This window comes from Podarcis vaucheri (assembly GCF_965113315.1).
Source record: "Podarcis vaucheri genome assembly, chromosome: 5".
NCBI lineage: Eukaryota > Metazoa > Chordata > Lepidosauria > Squamata > Lacertidae > Podarcis > Podarcis vaucheri.
The window spans coordinates 21,608,170-21,624,725 of record NC_138763.1 but is presented as its reverse complement, the minus strand read 5'-3'; the positions used below and the strand labels follow the sequence as shown (position 1 = coordinate 21,624,725).

Here is a 16,556-nt window from a genome sequence, read left to right as displayed (position 1 = left end):
TATGGAAAATTATTTGTTTTTTAACTGTTTTTATGTTGTATTTTGTTTCTTTTTTTCTTTTTTCATTGTTATATCTTAAAAAACCTTAATAAATATCTTTTTTTGGGGGGGGAAGAAAAGATACAATAATTGACAGTCCACGTCATAAGCAGACCCAAAGGCCCATGTGGCACAGCATCTTGTTTCCACAGTAACAAACCAGAAGCAGTGATCTGTGGGCCTGACAAGATGTCTCGGGAAGTGTGCTGTCTCCCCGGGGCTAAGATCCAAGATGTAACTGAACGACTGCAAGGAATCATAAAACCCACTGACAAATACCCCTTCCTCTTGGTTCATGTGGGAACCAATGACACTGCAAGCAATAGCCTCCAGAAGATCAAAAGAGACTACGAGGCTCTCGGCAGGAAATTGAAGCAACTAAATGCACAAATTGTCATCTCGTCTGTCCTCCCAGTTGAACGACGTGGCCCAGGGAGAGAGGGGAAAATAGTGGAAGTGAACAGCTGGCTTCGCAAATGGTGTAAACAGGAACGGTTTGGATTCTTAGATCACGGACTGCAGTTTCTTGAAGATGGACTTCTGGCAAGTGATGGGCTGCACCTCACAACGGTTGGGAGAAATGTTTTTGCCAAAAATCTCAGAAACCTCATCAGGAGGGCTTTAAACTGACTAATGTGGGGGAGGGAGACAGTGCTCCTGAAGGTAGGAGTCTATCAATTTATGAAGATGATCATCCAAATGTCATAGACCAAATGGAGCAAACAGCACGCGGACCTAGTGGTGGGAGGAAAAAATCCTTAAATAAGAGACACGGGGGGATGATTAATGGACTTCAATGTCTGTACACTAATGCGCAAAGCATGGGAAATAAACAAGATGAGCTTGAGCTCTTGGTACAGCAAACTAAATATGACATAATAGGCATCACTGAAACCTGGTGGGATAAGTCCCACGATTGGAATGTAATAATGGGGGGATACAATCTATTTCAGAGAAACAGACCAGACAAGAAAGGAGGAGGAGTGGCGTTATATGTCAGGGATGTGTATACCTGTGAAGGGATCCAAGATTTAGAACCTCAAAGCCAAAGTGAGAGCATTTGGGTCAAAATTAAGGGAGAGAAGAATAACAGAGACCTCATTGTGGGAGTTTACTATAGATCCCCAAGCCAAACGGAGGACATAGATGATGCCTTCCTGGAACAGATGGCCAAGCATGCAAAAGGAAGGGAGATGGTAGTAATGGGGGACTTCAATTACCCGGATATTTGTTGGACGTCAAACTCAGCCAAGAGCATAAGGTCAAACAGATTCCTCACTGGCCTTGCAGACAACTTCATTGTCCAGAAAGTGGGAGAAGCAACAAGAGGAACAGCCATTTTAGATCTAGTCCTAACCAATGTTGATGACCTGGTTAGTGGGGTAGATGTGGATGGATCATTAGGCGCGAGTGATCATGCTCTTCTGAAGTTTACTATACAGCGGAAAGGAACAGCCAAGCATACTAGGACTCAATTTCTTGACTTTAAGAAAGCCGACTTCATAAAACTTAGGGAAGTGCTGGGTGAGATCCCATGGACAGCAATACTAAAAGAAAAGGGAGTTCATGATGGCTGGGAGTTTGTTAAGAGGGAGATAGTAAAAGCACAACGTCAGGCAATACCAATGAGACGGAAACATGGAAGGTGCCTAAAGAAGCCAGGGTGGCTATCTAAAGAACTTTTAACTGAATTAAGATTAAAAAAGGATGTGTACAAAAAATGGAAAAGGGGGGAAACCACCAAAGAGGAATTCAAACAAATAGCCAGCACGTGTAGACACAAAGTCAGAAAAGCTAAAGCACAGAATGAACTCAGGCTTGCTAGAGAGGTTAAAAGCAACAAAAAAGGCTTTTATAGGTATGTTCGTAGCAAAAGGAAGAACAAAGAAACAGTGGGGTCACTCAGAGGAGAAGATGGTGAAATGCAAACAGGGGACACAGTAAGGGCTGAACTCCTCAATGCCTTCTTTGCCTCAGTCTTCTCCGATAAAGAAAACAATGCCCGACCTGAAGAATTTGGAGCAAATGATTCAGCAAAGGAAACACAGCCCAGAATAACTAAGGAGATAGTACAAGAATATTTGGCTAGTTTAGATGTATTCAAGTCTCCAGGGCCAGATGAACTGCATCCAAGAGTATTAAAAGAACTGGCAGATGTGATCTCAGAACCACTGGCAGTCATCTTTGAGAATTCCTGGAGAACAGGCGAAGTCCCGGCAGACTGGAGGAGGGCAAATGTCCCTATTTTCAAAAAGGGGAAAAGAGAGGACCCAAATAATTACCGCCCAGTCAGTCTGACATCAATACCAGGGAAGATTCTGGAGCAGATCATTAAGCAAACAGTCTGTGAGCACCTAGAAAGGAATGCTGTGATCACCAATAGTCAGCATGGATTTCTGAAAAATAAGTCATGTCAGACTAACCTGATCTCGTTTTTTGACAGAATTACAAGCCTGGTAGATGAAGGGAACGCAGTGGATGTAGCCTACCTTGATTTCAGCAAGGCATTTGACAAGGTGCCCCATGATATTCTTGTAAAGAAGCTGGTAAAATGCGGTCTTGACTATGCTACCACTCAGTGGATTTGTAACTGGCTGACTGACCGAACCCAAAGGGTGCTCATCAATGGCTCCTCTTCATCCTGGAGAAGAGTGACTAGTGGGGTGCCACAGGGTTCTGTCTTGGGCCCGGTCTTATTCAACATCTTTATCAACGACTTGGATGATGGACTCAAGGGCATCCTGATCAAATTTGCAGATGACACCAAACTGGGAGGGGTGGCTAACACCCCAGAGGACAGGATCACACTTCAAAACGACCTTGACAGATTAGAGAACTGGGCCAAAACAAACAAGATGAATTTTAACAGGGAGAAATGTAAAGTATTGCACTTGGGCAAAAAAAATGAGAGGCACAAATACAAGATGGGTGACACCTGGCTTGAGAGCAGTACATGTGAAAAGGATCTAGGAGTCTTGGTTGACCACAAACTTGACATGAGCCAACAGTGTGACGCGGCAGCTAAAAAAGCCAATGCAATTCTGGGCTGCATCAATAGGAGTATAGCATCTAGATCAAGGGAAGTAATAGTGCCACAGTATTCTGCTCTGGTCAGACCACACCTGGAGTACTGTGTCCAGTTCTGGGCACCGCAATTCAAGAAGGACACTGACAAACTGGAACGTGTCCAGAGGAGGGCAACCAAAATGGTCAAAGGCCTGGAAACGATGCCTTATGAGGAACGGCTAAGGGAGCTGGGCATGTTTAGCCTGGAGAAGAGGAGGTTAAGGGGTGATATGATAGCCATGTTCAAATATATAAAAGGATGTCACATAGAGGAGGGAGAAAGGTTGTTTTCTGCTGCTCCAGAGAAGCGGACACGGAGCAATGGATCCAAACTACAAGAAAGAAGATTCCACCTAAACATTAGGAAGAACTTCCTGACAGTAAGAGCTGTTCGACAGTGGAATTTGCTGCCAATGAGTGTGGTGGAGTCTCCTACTTTGGAGGTCTTTAAGCAGAGGCTTGACAACCATATGTCAGGAGTGCTCTGATGGTGTTTCCTGCTTGGCAGGGGGTTGGACTCGATGGCCCTTGTGGTCTCTTCCAACTCTATGATTCTATGATTCTATGATTCTATGATTCTAAGCCTGAAAGGAGGACTTGGGTGCAACTGAACCCTCCCCTAGAGGCAAAACCCATATAAAGACATTGTTACCGTCAGCCATTGATAACATTATTCTCCCAAGTGTGGGCCTTTTGGCTTAAAGAACAAAGTTTACCGACACTGTCAGCCTCTGTGAAGCAGGCAATACTTTTTGTGTTCTCTCATTAGTCCATCAGTCTCTGTGCTGAACAATCACCATGGCAACTCACCCTTAAATGAGAGGGACAATTAACCATGTAAGAGCCACAACGCAGATGAAAGCTGGGATAAGAAGAAAGTTACATTTAGATGTGTTATTACACTTCAGGTTCTCTTGGCTGGGGTTTTCAGTTTTGTACATTTGCATAGGCTAAAAGGCTAACTGAAAGTTTCTCATATTATTATTATTATTTGTATATAGAAAGATGATGTGTTGCTCTCTCTCTCTCTCTCTCTCTCTCTCTCTCTCTCTCTCTCTGTGTGTGTGTGTGAGAGAGAGAGAGAGAGAGAGAGAGAGAGAGAGATATCATGGAATGCCTTCTAGAAAGGTTCACCAGGCATCTGGTGAAACACTTTTTATTTGCTCAGACATTTTAAGTATTATACGTTCTATGGGTATTTATTTATTTTTTATATGCTGGGTGCCCCTAATATGCTGATCAATTTTATGCATTTCTTATGTTGTCCTTTTCCTAGATTGTCCAGGAATAATACTTTAATGAAAATTTACACTTTTCTTTTTTTTGTAAACCCAGCACTTCCCCCCCAAAACCCATCCAACATACCGCTTGAAAACTGCTGAAGGCCTGGGTGGGTCTGGTTTTGTAGCAATTGACACACACTCTGATAGGTGCTCTGTGATTTTTCATTGTGTTTTAATTCCTTCTTTTTATCTTGTATATTGTATTGCTGTAGTACAATTTGAATCCTGTGTAATTCACATGGAAATATAATAACATACAATATAAGAAAGAAAAGAAGCAATAAAAATAGAATTAAAATTAGTAATAGATATTTAATGTGGACAAGCTGCAGACCACCAGAATGCAGCTTGTGGACCACTGATGGTCCACAGAACATAGTTTGGGAGTCCCTGTTATAAATATATAGGTATTGAATGTTCGGCCCCTAACAAATTCAAAGGTTACCAGAGCATAATGGGATCAAGTTGTGAGGGTGTGATTCTGACATTGCCTAGGAAAACACATGGACATCACCAGTTGTGTGAAAGAAATGTTGGCAGAGCTGGAAGAAGTACCTAGAGGAGAGTAAAATGGCCTACTGCACTTCATTCCTTGATAGACTTTCGCAAGTAACACTTGCGTACGGCACCACAATATTTTCCTTAACAATATAAATCTACAAACTCCATAGACACAAGCAAGAAATGAGTAACACTTCCGCACTTCAAAAAGCAAGGTTGCATTTTTGGACCCCCCGTTTCTTTAACTATTAATGTCCTTTCTCAACAGCGGGGTTGGGAAGAAGAGGTATTGCACTGAATTTTACAGTACATTTACATTATAACAAGTTTATAGAAGCCTCGTAATTCACCGTGTATTTCAACAGAAGTTTGGACTGCTTCCAATTTAATTTTCTGAAGTTGGAGTTTGCAGCTGGGTCACTCCCGGCATAATCTAGGAGATGTATCTCCTAAGGCTGTGAATTGGAACAACAGCATCTCAGCTGTAGCCTGTCACCAGCAGCCATCATTTACGGCACTTGAGGTCTCAGGGCAAAACATCAAAATCACTTTATGTGGACACAGCAACATGGCTGGCTTCATAAATTTTGTTGCAAGGAGCAATAATCAATACTTCATGTTTAATGATGCAAAACTGAAATTAGTATAGATTTTATGTCTTCTGCTCTTCCAAATTATGCAAATTTTACTAGCCCCTTTTGTAGTTGTCCTATTACAGCTTTCCATAAAAAACAAGCCAATAATATTTAATCGAATGATTGAATGGTCCAAAAAATGTTGCAGACATTTTTTAGAAAGGGTTGTTGTTTTTTACTAAGTCTTTACCCCTAGGTTAATATAAAATGATGTCAAACACATGCACAAAATGATTTATGTAAGTCATGTAGGTTTTGTCACCCTTGGCTATATATAAAGTCAATTGTAAATTGTTTCCACATTCTAAATTACCTTATGTTGCTTTGGGATACACTGAAAACAAAATTGACCGCTGGAGTGCTTTGGAAAATGAAAAAGGTTATCTTTTAGAATCAAGTACTATAGGCAAGTAATTTTTCAGGGAAACTTGGGGAGTTTTCTGAGTTTTACACATGTCAAAAAGGAGAAACTATTTTTGAGGAAATCTGGAAATGGAAGATGAGTTTAATGACTGGGCTCCTCCAAATGACTTTTAAATTGTTCTGCAACGGTAAGTGTTTAAAATCATCTTGCAACATTTCAGCCATTTGATGAAGTGGTTAGGGGGGGTGTCGTTCAGAAAATGAGAAGTTGCAAGATGTTTTTTAACGCATCTTGACAAATCTACTTTATACCTGATACATTTTTGAAGTATTGATCAGTGTTTCCAAGTTGTTGGGAAATGAAAGTTTGCATCATTAGTAAATCTGTAACTGACTGTGATGCAGTGTCCATTTTTAATTTCTGAAAATTCTGCTTCCCCACAGCAGGAACTTAAGACTGGTTTTTTTTTGTGTGTGTGTGTGTGGTAGAAGGTACATCTACCAACTTTCAGAACACTATAACTTTGCAGTCTCATTAGGTTGGGTCCAAGCTTTGCCTTCTGCAGATGAAAAGGCTCATTCTGTCAACAAATGACTTTTGAGCCAGTGCAGAGATTCTGCAGCTGCAGGAAATGGCTTATTAGGTGGGGCAGAACTGCTTTGCTAGCTTCCCAGCAGATCATAGAATCATAGAGTTGGAAGAGACCACAAGGGCCATCGAGTCCAACCCCCTGCCAAGCAGGAAACACCATCAGAGCACTCCTGACATATGGTTGTCAAGCCTCTGCTTAAAGACCTCCAAAGTAGGAGACTCCACCACACTCCCTGGCAGCAAATTCCACTGTCGAACAGCTCTTACTGTCAGGAAGTTCTTCCTAATGTTTAGGTGGAATCTTCTTTCTTGTAGTTTGGATCCATTACTCCGTGTCCGCTTCTCTGGAGCAGCAGAAAACAACCTTTCTCCCTCCTCTATATGACATCCTTTTATATATTTGAACATGGCTATCATATCACCCCTTAACCTCCTCTTCTCCAGGCTAAACAAGCTCAGCTCCCTTAGCCATTCCTCATAAGGCATCGTTTCCAGACCTTTGACCATTTTGGTTGTCCTCCTCTGGACACGTTCCAGTTTGTCAGTGTCCTTCTTGAACTGTGGTGCCCAGAACTGGACACAGTACTCCAGGTGAGGTCTGACCAGAGCAGAATACAGTGGCACTATTACTTCCCTTGATCTAGATGCTATACTCCTATTGATGCAGCCCAGAATTGCATTGGCTTTTTTAGCTGCCGCATCACACTGTTGGCTCATGTCAAGTTTGTGGTCAGCCAAGACTCCTAGATCCTTGGAATACTGTTGCTTACTGGGAAGAAGAGGGTAGAGGCAAAGCAGTGGGAAGGTTATCATGGGGAACACACATAAGCAGAGTCACCAAGTAAGCCACTTTTTTGGGGGGGTGACTTTTTTGGATTCCTCGCCCCCGTGCTGCCCCCACAGTCTTCCAGATGGTTCCTTAACTTTCTGGAACAGTGTAGAAGGTGGAACTGGAGTAGGCAGCAGGGAGAGGACAATTGGCAAAAGTTGGTAAACCTCAGTTAACCAAAGAGCAGCAAAAGAGTGGATAGAATGTTGGACAGAGTAAGACATGGGTTCAGATTCCTGGTCAAGCTCCTTCCTGGTGATCACAGCAAAGCCACTGGCAGAAGGTCAGGTGTGCAGTAAAGGCAAAGGGACCCCTGACCATTAGGTCCAGTCGTGGCCGACTCTGGGGTTGCGGTGCTCATCTCACTTTATTGGCTGAGGGAGCCGGCATACAGCTTCCGGGTCATGTGGTCAGCATGACTAAGCCGCTTCTGGTGAACCAGAGCAGCGCACAGAAACACCATTTACCTTCCCGCTGGAGTGGTACCTATTTATCTACTTGCACTTTGATGTGCTTTCAAACTGCTAGGTTGGCAGGAGCAGGGACCGAATAACGGGCGCTCACCCCATCACGGGGATTCGAACTGCTGACTTTCTGATCGGCAAGTCCTAGACTCTGTGGTTTAACCCACAGCGTCACCCGCGTCCCTTAGAACTCATCTACACAGCTGCATGCAAATAAAACGTTTTAAATAATAATATAATAATAAATTTTATTTATATCCCGCCCTCCCCAGCCGAAGCTGGGCTCAGGGCGGCTAACAACAATCAAAATAGTTCAACATTCTAAAACATTCATTATAAAATTAATTAAATCAAATTAAAATCAAATTAATGGCAACCATCAAGCAAAATTTTGTGCAGATTGCCAGAGGAGGGGGTCAGGCTGCGCCCTGACAATAGGCCTGGTGGAACAGCTCTGTCTTGCAGGCCCTGCAGAAGGATGTTAGGTCCTGCAGGGCCCTAGTCTCTTGTGACAGAGCGTTCCACCAGATTGGAGCCGCGGCCGAGAAGGCCTTGGCTCTAGTTGAGGCCAGCCTAACCTCTCTGAGGCCTGGGATCTTTAGGGTGTATTTATTTGCAGACCGTATGTGTTGTAAAGTGCGCTATACAAATGTGATGCTAGATGGTGACAGTGAGCTATGCAAGATTCAATGTATTTTTTTCAAAACGTTTTTTTAAAAAGCATTTCCCCAGCATTTAGCATTTTCCCAGCATGCTAGGTTGGCAGGAGCAGGGACCGAATAACGGGAGCTCACCCCATCACGGGGATTCGAACTGCTGACCTTCTGATCGGCAAGTTCTAGGCTCTGTGGTTTAACTCACAGTGCCACCCGTGTCCCTAGGTGTGCAGTACCATTAGGCTAAAAATCATGAAGCTAAAACCTCTAGCCCCTGTAATCCTCAAGCACGATACTTCGAGCAACGGCAGACTGGAATGAAATACTTTCAGAATTTACTTTAAAATCAACTGTAACATGCCATAATATCCCCCTGTGAATGGAATTCCAAATGGGAGCCAGCACTGAGAAGGCCCTCACTCTGATAGTAATTAATCTGTCAGCAGCAGCAATAACATGTGCTGCAACTAGCCCATTGATGTTTAGTATTTCCTACAGACACGGATGGCGCTGTGGTTTAAACCACTGAGCCTAGGGCTTGCTGATCAGATGGTTGGTGGTTCGAATCCCCGCAACGGGGTGAGATCCCGTTGTTCGGTCCCAGCTTCTGCCCACCTTGCAGTTCGAAAGCATGTCAAAGTGCAAGTAGATAAATAGGTACTGCTCCAGTGGGATGGTAAATGGCGTTTCCGTGCACTGCATTGGTTCGCCAGAAGTGGCTTAGTCATGCTGGCCACATGACCAGGAAGCTGTCTGCGGACAAACACTGGCTCCCTCAGCCTATAGAGTGAGATGAGCGCGTAACCCCAGAGTCTTCCACAACTGGACCTAACGGTCAGAGGTACCTTTACCTTTACAGACGTTAAAGGAGTAGCTCTAGTATCAGGTGACCTTTGACTCAGCCCTAAACCTGCAGAACACTGGTATGTTTGAGCTATGGGTCTCCTTGCCAACAAATCCAAAACTTTATTTTTATTCCCAGATTTATTCCCAGGTCAGCTTGGGCTCAATGTACAATGCACATTTCCTCCTTTTGTTTTTAGAATGATCTTAACCTTGTCAACTTTGAGGGTTTTTTACCTTGTAGACTGGCAAGCAATTCACCCTGAGCCTCACTTAGCTCCGATTGGCCTTTGTCTTTACATTACATTCTAAAACTAATGAGCTAAAGGAAGACGTGAAGCAATGCCTCAGCTTCTTAAATTGCCTTCAAGTCCACTTCATGTTAAATTAGTACAGGATTGATGCACAGCAGAGAATGGCGAGATATATTAAGTTAGAGATGATGTGTTTGTTTTCTAGTCTATCTGGGTTCTTTGAGCCTTTGGTGGTTTGTTTGTTTTTGCCTGAATAACTTTTTATTGTGTTAAATCTGAGTCTAGAACTTGTTAATGAAAAGCATGTCAGCAAAGGTCCCTTCACACAGAAAGATGCATTTCTCAGGGACAGGTAATTGCTTTTCATATCAAGGGCAGAGCCTATTTATATGTTTTATCCCTCTGCTTTTCTTGTTAGGCCAGGGGACTCTTGTCCTGCTATTAATAATCTTTGCCACAGATTTTGCTTGGCTTTTCTTTGCCTTCCCTTTCCTCTGCCTCATCTTTGCCTCACTGCACCACCTTTGCCCTCCCCACCCCAATTAATGGGCATCATGTAGGCGACCCTTTTCTCCAGCTGTATCTCATATTAACCGGATGGGGCAATCCACTTAACCTGAACACAAGAGGAGCCCTGCTTGGTTGGACCAAATGTCCATTGAGTCTTCACAGGGTAGCCTTCACAAAGCTGATAAGCAGGACATGGAACTAATAATATTTTCTTACTCTTGGTCTTCAGCAAGTGACATGCATGTGGGTCACCGTCATGACTAACAGGCAGATAGACCTGCTGTCCATGAATTTGTCCAATCCCTTTTAGATCTACAGCTTTCCTCTCCCACCAGCAAAGGTTGCAGCTGGAACCAGCAGCCGTTGCATGAGAGGCAAGGAGGATGAGATTGCTTTCTGTATCACCATCATCATTACCTGCCATTTACCAGCAGGTCCCAGGACATGTTGAAACAAATTGAAGTTCAAACAAAGTACAGTCGTGGAAATAGGGTTGATACTAGTTGTGATGGCTATATTGTCTGTAGCATCAGAGGTGGTATAACTCTGTATATCAGGTGTTGGGAATCAAATATGAAGAGATTGCTGTTGCACTCATTCTGCTTGCAGGTTTCCTAAAGGCATTTGGTTATCCTGCAATGTCTTGCTTCAAGACAAATACTGAGTACATCAAATTAATACATTGGCATCTTTTATTTTTGTCCCACTACAGGAAGAACTCAAAAAGCTGCAACATATATTGGAGCAAATTAGTGATGGGAAATATTTGCTTGAAAAGTAAGTACTAACATATTTGGATTGCCACCAAACAAAAACCTTGTGTAGATTTTAATGGGGACTTTTAGGTTTGTTCAGCTTTAATCAGATCACTCAGCTAAAGTTTTGTTGTAATCCTACACCCATTTTCCTGGGAGGAAGCCCCACTGAACTCATCAAGACTTACTTCTGAATAGACAAGCATCATGCTGTTAGTCAAATCATTGGGATAGGAATTCATTTAGTTTTAAGCATCTTGCTTTATTTTTAATATAATTCTAAAATGAGCTTCTATGTCTGCACCTATCTGCATGTTTATATATCCTTTATGTAGCATCATCTAGGTGTCGCCTTTTATAAAGTATAAGTGGACACATCCCTCTTACAACCTATACATTAATAGAAGGCAGTCAGCGGAGGAAAGGAGGGGAAATGAAGGCCAGAATATAAGGGGGAAGAATCGGCAATTATTTCAGTTAGGTACATTTAGGCACCACAGCACCCCTTGTCACCTCCCATAGTGCCCCGAGGCCTCTTGCCCTTATGGACTTTATCTTTTGCTCTCTCTTTTTTAAAAAGCTTTGGGCAGTGGCTAGGCTTTCAGGAAAATAAAGAATGGCCCTCTCTAGCTGCCCTACTTTCTTCTCTTTCTTCCCTTTCAATTTTTAATTTACTTGTAGAAATTATCTCTCTTCCTTTGTTTCAAGATCTGGAAGTGGGTGGGGCATTGTGTCAAGTGTATGAAGACATCAAACAAAATATTAAAATACCATGTGCATGTGGCCCAGAGGTATTCTTCTTTGGGAAGGAAAGCAAGAGGGCAGGGCAGCTGGAAGTCTATGCTTGGCTGCCCAGTTGCCTGGACTGCTTGAAAAATAAATAAAAAGAGAATATAGGGAATGCAAAAATAATAGTGCTCTTGAGTGGTAGGTTTGGGGAACTGGCAGGGGCTGGAGAGTCTTTGGGAGACATCTTTAGGGGGTGCCTGTTTGGGGAGGGGGTGATTTGCCTGTTTCAGTTTGTTTGTTTTTTGCCTTGGGAAGGGGGTGGGTGGTGGGTGGTGGGTGGTGGGTGGTGGGTGTTTCCTTTGAGCATCACCAGCTTTCCTTCTTAGAAATGTGTATTTTGAAGTGCTTTAGGGAGGGTAGCATCTGGGGCTCAAGCCCAACCACTGCCTTGTACTTATTTTCTTGGAAAATGTGTCTACAAGCTCACAAAGATTGGGCAGGATGGGGGCGTGCTGCAGTAGGGTATATGGGGTAGAGCAGGCATGGCCAAACTTGGCCCTCCAGCTGTTTTGGAACTACAGTTCCCATCATACCAGACCACTTGTCCTGTTAGCTAGGGGTGATGGGAGTTGTAGTCCCAAAACAGGATGGTGCCAAAGCATTTTGAGGAGGGACCTGAAGGAAATAATAGAAGTTTTATAATGGAGGTATTGTGGAACAGCAAAGGAGAAAAGGTGAATCCTTTTGAGGTAGCAGGAGATCTTCAGGTGTCTGTGGGAACTTGGTGAGCAAAGGTCACACATAGGGAAGTATTTCAAAACGCAAGCAGACCAGTAAGAGAAAGCAAAGCTATGAAGGGTTTTGAAGGCAAGGATGAAAAACTTGCATGGAATTGGGAAAAGGAGCCAGAGTAAGGATTAAAGGAGAGGTCAGAGCAAAGAGAGAAGTGATGATGATAATGATCTACCAAGTAAGGTAAAGGTAAGGTAGAGGACCCCTGGATGGTTAAGTCCAGCCAAAGGTGACTATGGGGTGCGGCGCTCATCTCGCTTTTCAGGTTGAGGGAGCTGGTGTTTGTCCGCAGACAGCTTTCCAGGTCATGTGACCAGCATGACTAAACTGCTTCTGGCACAACAGAAGACTATGACAGAAACCAGAGCACACAGAAACACTGTTTACCTTCCCATCGCAGCAATACCTATTTATCTACTTGCACTGGCATGCTTTTGAACTGCTGTGTTGACAGGAGCTGGGACAGAGCAACGGGAGCTCACTCTGTTGCAGAGATTCAAACCGCCAAGCTTCTGATCGACAAGCCCAAGAGGCCCAGTGGTTTAGACCACAGTGCCATCTGCATCCCTACTGATCTACCAAGTACTGTTGCATGAGCGATAATTGCAAGGGTTAAGGTATTGGTGGGAAATTTCTGAACCATAGGGCTCATTAGGCCTGCAAGGCAGTTTCCCACAAACCACAGTTACTTGCCCCACAACCTTTATGGTGTGCTTCTAGTGCCATTCAGCTGGTTTTGAAGTTTGAAAGGTGTCTATCTCCTGATGTCATTATGGTGGCAGCTGATTGACAGATGGGTGGTCCCGCCCATCTGTCAAAGTTGGCCCACAGAAGTGAAAGGTAGAGAAATCTGGCCCACCAATCTTGGGTTTCAGGACCCAACCTTGGTTAATTTTTGTACAGTTTTACAAAGCACATCAATTGCATAAGAAGAGGTATGGTTGTTTTCAGCTTGAAGAACGTGGTGCTGGAAGAACCAGCAGCATCAGAAACATCAAGAGAGGAAGTCCAAACAAAGGTAAAGGCAAAACTAGCCCATTATGCTGCTTTTGGCAACATTTTAGGGCAGCCTGGCCTTAAGATCTCCAGCAACACTTCCCTCATCGGCCCCTGTGTCTTCTCCAAAGGAGACCCATTTCAGAGTAAGCAGCTGGAGCATGTTCTCTTTTAAATGGATCTATGGACTTGGAGACTTTACAAATGTCATGGTGAAATAGATTTTAATGGATAACCTCTCTTTTACAGCCATCAGCTTGCTATGGATGTGGAGAATAATATTGAGAAATATCACATTAATTTACAGCCCTTGGAATCCAAAGTGAAAGTGTAAGTGATATAAAGTCTACGCTTTTATGTTTGCTTTAGAAATGCGGCAACATTGCTGGAGCTCTAGGGAGATGCTTTATTTGGCTGATTGCCTTTGATTTTTAAGTGCCTTCATTCTTCTTCCTTAACACATAAGGTGAGGATTAATCTAACAGAAAAAGGTAACAAGAGCATATTTGATCCCTTTAAATCATATAAACTAAAAATTACTGTGGAGCGCAAATGCAGAACAAAAGCCACAGAGGAAGTTTTGCACGGTACATTTTGTTTGCTGGTTATGAATTCTGAGGGAAGGTGGAAGAGAGTCAATGTGATGCAAAAAAGAAGATAGGTATTGATGGTGGATCCCAGGTGCTTTATGGCTGCTGAGAGGCTGATGTTACATTATCTGAAAGCTTCTCTATGGTGGTCAGATGCAAAAGAGGCCAGTGTAAATAAAAAGTTGCATAAGAATGTAGAGCAGGGGCCCTGAAGTCATTTTATTTTATTTTTATTTATTAAATTTGTATACCGCCCTTCTTCCATATATCTCAGGGTGGTTCACAATATAAAATTACACAAAATACATAAGGAAAATAAGGGGGGAACCCCAGCAACCACCCCCTCCCACAACACATTTAACATCAGATGTCAAACATCCAAAGAAGAATGCTTTCATCTCATGCCTAAATGTGTATAATGAAGGCGCCACAAATGGGGAGCCACTGCAGAAAACGTCTGTTCTTGTGTTGCCACTCTCCAGACCTCTTGTAGAGGAGGCACATGAAGAAGGGCCTCAGAGAATGATTTCAGGGTCTGGGTAGGTCCTGAGCTGTTTAAGGCTTTATAGGTCAACACCAGCACTTTGAACTGGGATACAGAAGCAGCGCCCCAGGTAGGGTGGAGGCACTATGCAAATTTCTCATCAGTTGCCGCAAGCGATTGAGGTGAGGCATCAGGGAGGTCAGTGTGGTGCAGACACACCAGTGGAGCCAATCTGGCACTCTTGCCAATGTGTTTCCAGCAAGTTGACCTCCCTGCCACGCCACCCTTTCTTCTCCTCTTCCTGGTAAGCAGCAGCGACCCATCTATTAGGAAGCTAGCATAGAAACTCCACCCCACCTGGCAAGGCACTTCTGTGATGATGTGTATTTATAACCAGCTTTTCAAGAAGACAGTTATCACTTGAATAGCAAAATGAACAGGCACACAGATCTACATTTCTAACTGCAGCTGTACATATAAATTAGCATATGCAATTTTGATGCAAATTTGTGTCCTCCTTTGACCTCTTTTTGGGTGTTTTATAAGTTACTGGCTGACTGCACTCTCATCTGCCCCCAGAAGCCTTTTCTCCCAGTCCCCAGAATACACTGCCTCCCTTTCATTTTAGCAGTGGTAAGGTAAAGGGGGGGGGGACCCTGACCGTTAGGTCCAGTCGCAGACGACTCTGGGCTTGCAGTGCTCATCTTGCTTTATTGGCTGAGGGAGCCGGTGTACAGCTTCCGGGTCATGTGGCCAGCATGACTAAGCCGCTTCTAGCGAACCAGAGCAGTGCATGGAAACTCCGTTTACCTTCCCGCCAGAGCGGTACCTATTTATCTACTTGCACTTTGACGTGCTTTTGAACTGCTAGGTTGGTAGGAGCAGGGACCGAGCAACAGGAGCTCACCCCGTCGCGGGCATTCGAACTGCTGACCTTCTGATCGGCAAGTCCTAGGCTCTGTGGTTTAACCCACAGCGCCACCAGGAAGGTGAAAATGTTTTCATCCCCTCCCTTCTCAGATGCTCCAGCACACTGATTAGCAATGTTCAGGGTGGCAGAATTGATTGTATCTGGGGATGCAACTATCAAAAAAGCTGCTAAATCAGAAGCAGATAAGCCACAGGTTGAGCCATAACTCAGGGACAGAGCACAGGCTTTACATGTGCAGATTCAAGGTTCAATCCTCAGCGTCTTCGGGTAGAGTTGTGAAAGACTCTTCTCAAAAACCCTGGAAAGCTTCTGCTAGTCAGAGTAGACAATGCTGCTTGATGGGCCAATGGCTTGATTTGGTGCAAGGCAGTTTCCTTTGTTCCTTCAGAGAGCATTTAGCACCTACCCCGCTCATGAACTTCTGTTCTAAAAAATAGGTCTTCATCTTCCCAGCTGGAAGGGAGAGAACAGATGTGTGCTTAACCCAGGAGTGGGAAACATGTGACACTCCAGAAGTTACTGGACTCCAAATCCCATCAGCCCTGACCAGCAGGGCCAATGGTGAGGGATGATGGGAGCTGGAGTCCAGCAATATAAGTGTGTTTGTGTTGTGGGTGTGAGATTCCCCACTCTGGCTTAACCAGCCTCTGGCCTATAGCCTGAGCCTAAATTTGACTCTGTAAGACTTGCCAAAGATTACTTTTCCTAGGTAACCTTTTCCATTACTAAACTGAATCCAACTTTCAGATCAAAAAGCTCAAGCTCAAGCAATTTAGCGAACGTTAAAATACTACTAGAATATTTATGGGACATGAAGATTTCAAATTAAAACCAAGTGTATGCCTTTTAGTGAAGCAGATTGTAGGTAGATGAAAGAATACGAAGAGTTTAAGTAGGGTTTGGATAGAAGCTAGTGGTGCGGTGTGAAAATTCTAGATCCCATTTTAGAAATGTAACTGCCTTTACTTTTCTTCTCTTTAACTGAGTGCCTTCTTCGTACTGAAAAAATCAGTTTATCGTTGATGCATATTTAGTTGTGCACTGCAATACTTTGCATGCTTACTCCTAAGAACCCCCAAAAGATCAGACCAAAAACCCATCTGTTCCAGCATCTAGTCCTCACTGTGGTCCACCAGATGCCCGTGGGAAGCCTGCAAGTAGACCTGGCTTTCCCAAACTTGGATCTCCAGCTGTTTTTGGATTACAGTTCCCATCATCCCTGCTCACTGGTCCTGCTAAGTTTG

General features: G+C 43.7%; 1 protein-coding gene across 2 annotated transcripts in view; it reads left to right on the top strand.

Annotated features, from left to right (window-relative positions):
* The window catches only part of LOC309533114 (schwannomin-interacting protein 1-like), a 397,153-nt gene that overhangs the window by 66,998 nt on the left and 313,599 nt on the right, over positions 1–16,556 (top strand). For both annotated transcript variants that reach the window (XM_082224231.1, XM_082224233.1), the window contains exons 2-3: positions 10,748–10,812; positions 13,557–13,637. In XM_082224231.1, coding sequence (XP_082080357.1) covers positions 10,748–10,812; positions 13,557–13,637 — 146 coding nt within the window. The remainder of the gene's footprint in view (positions 1–10,747; positions 10,813–13,556; positions 13,638–16,556) is intronic.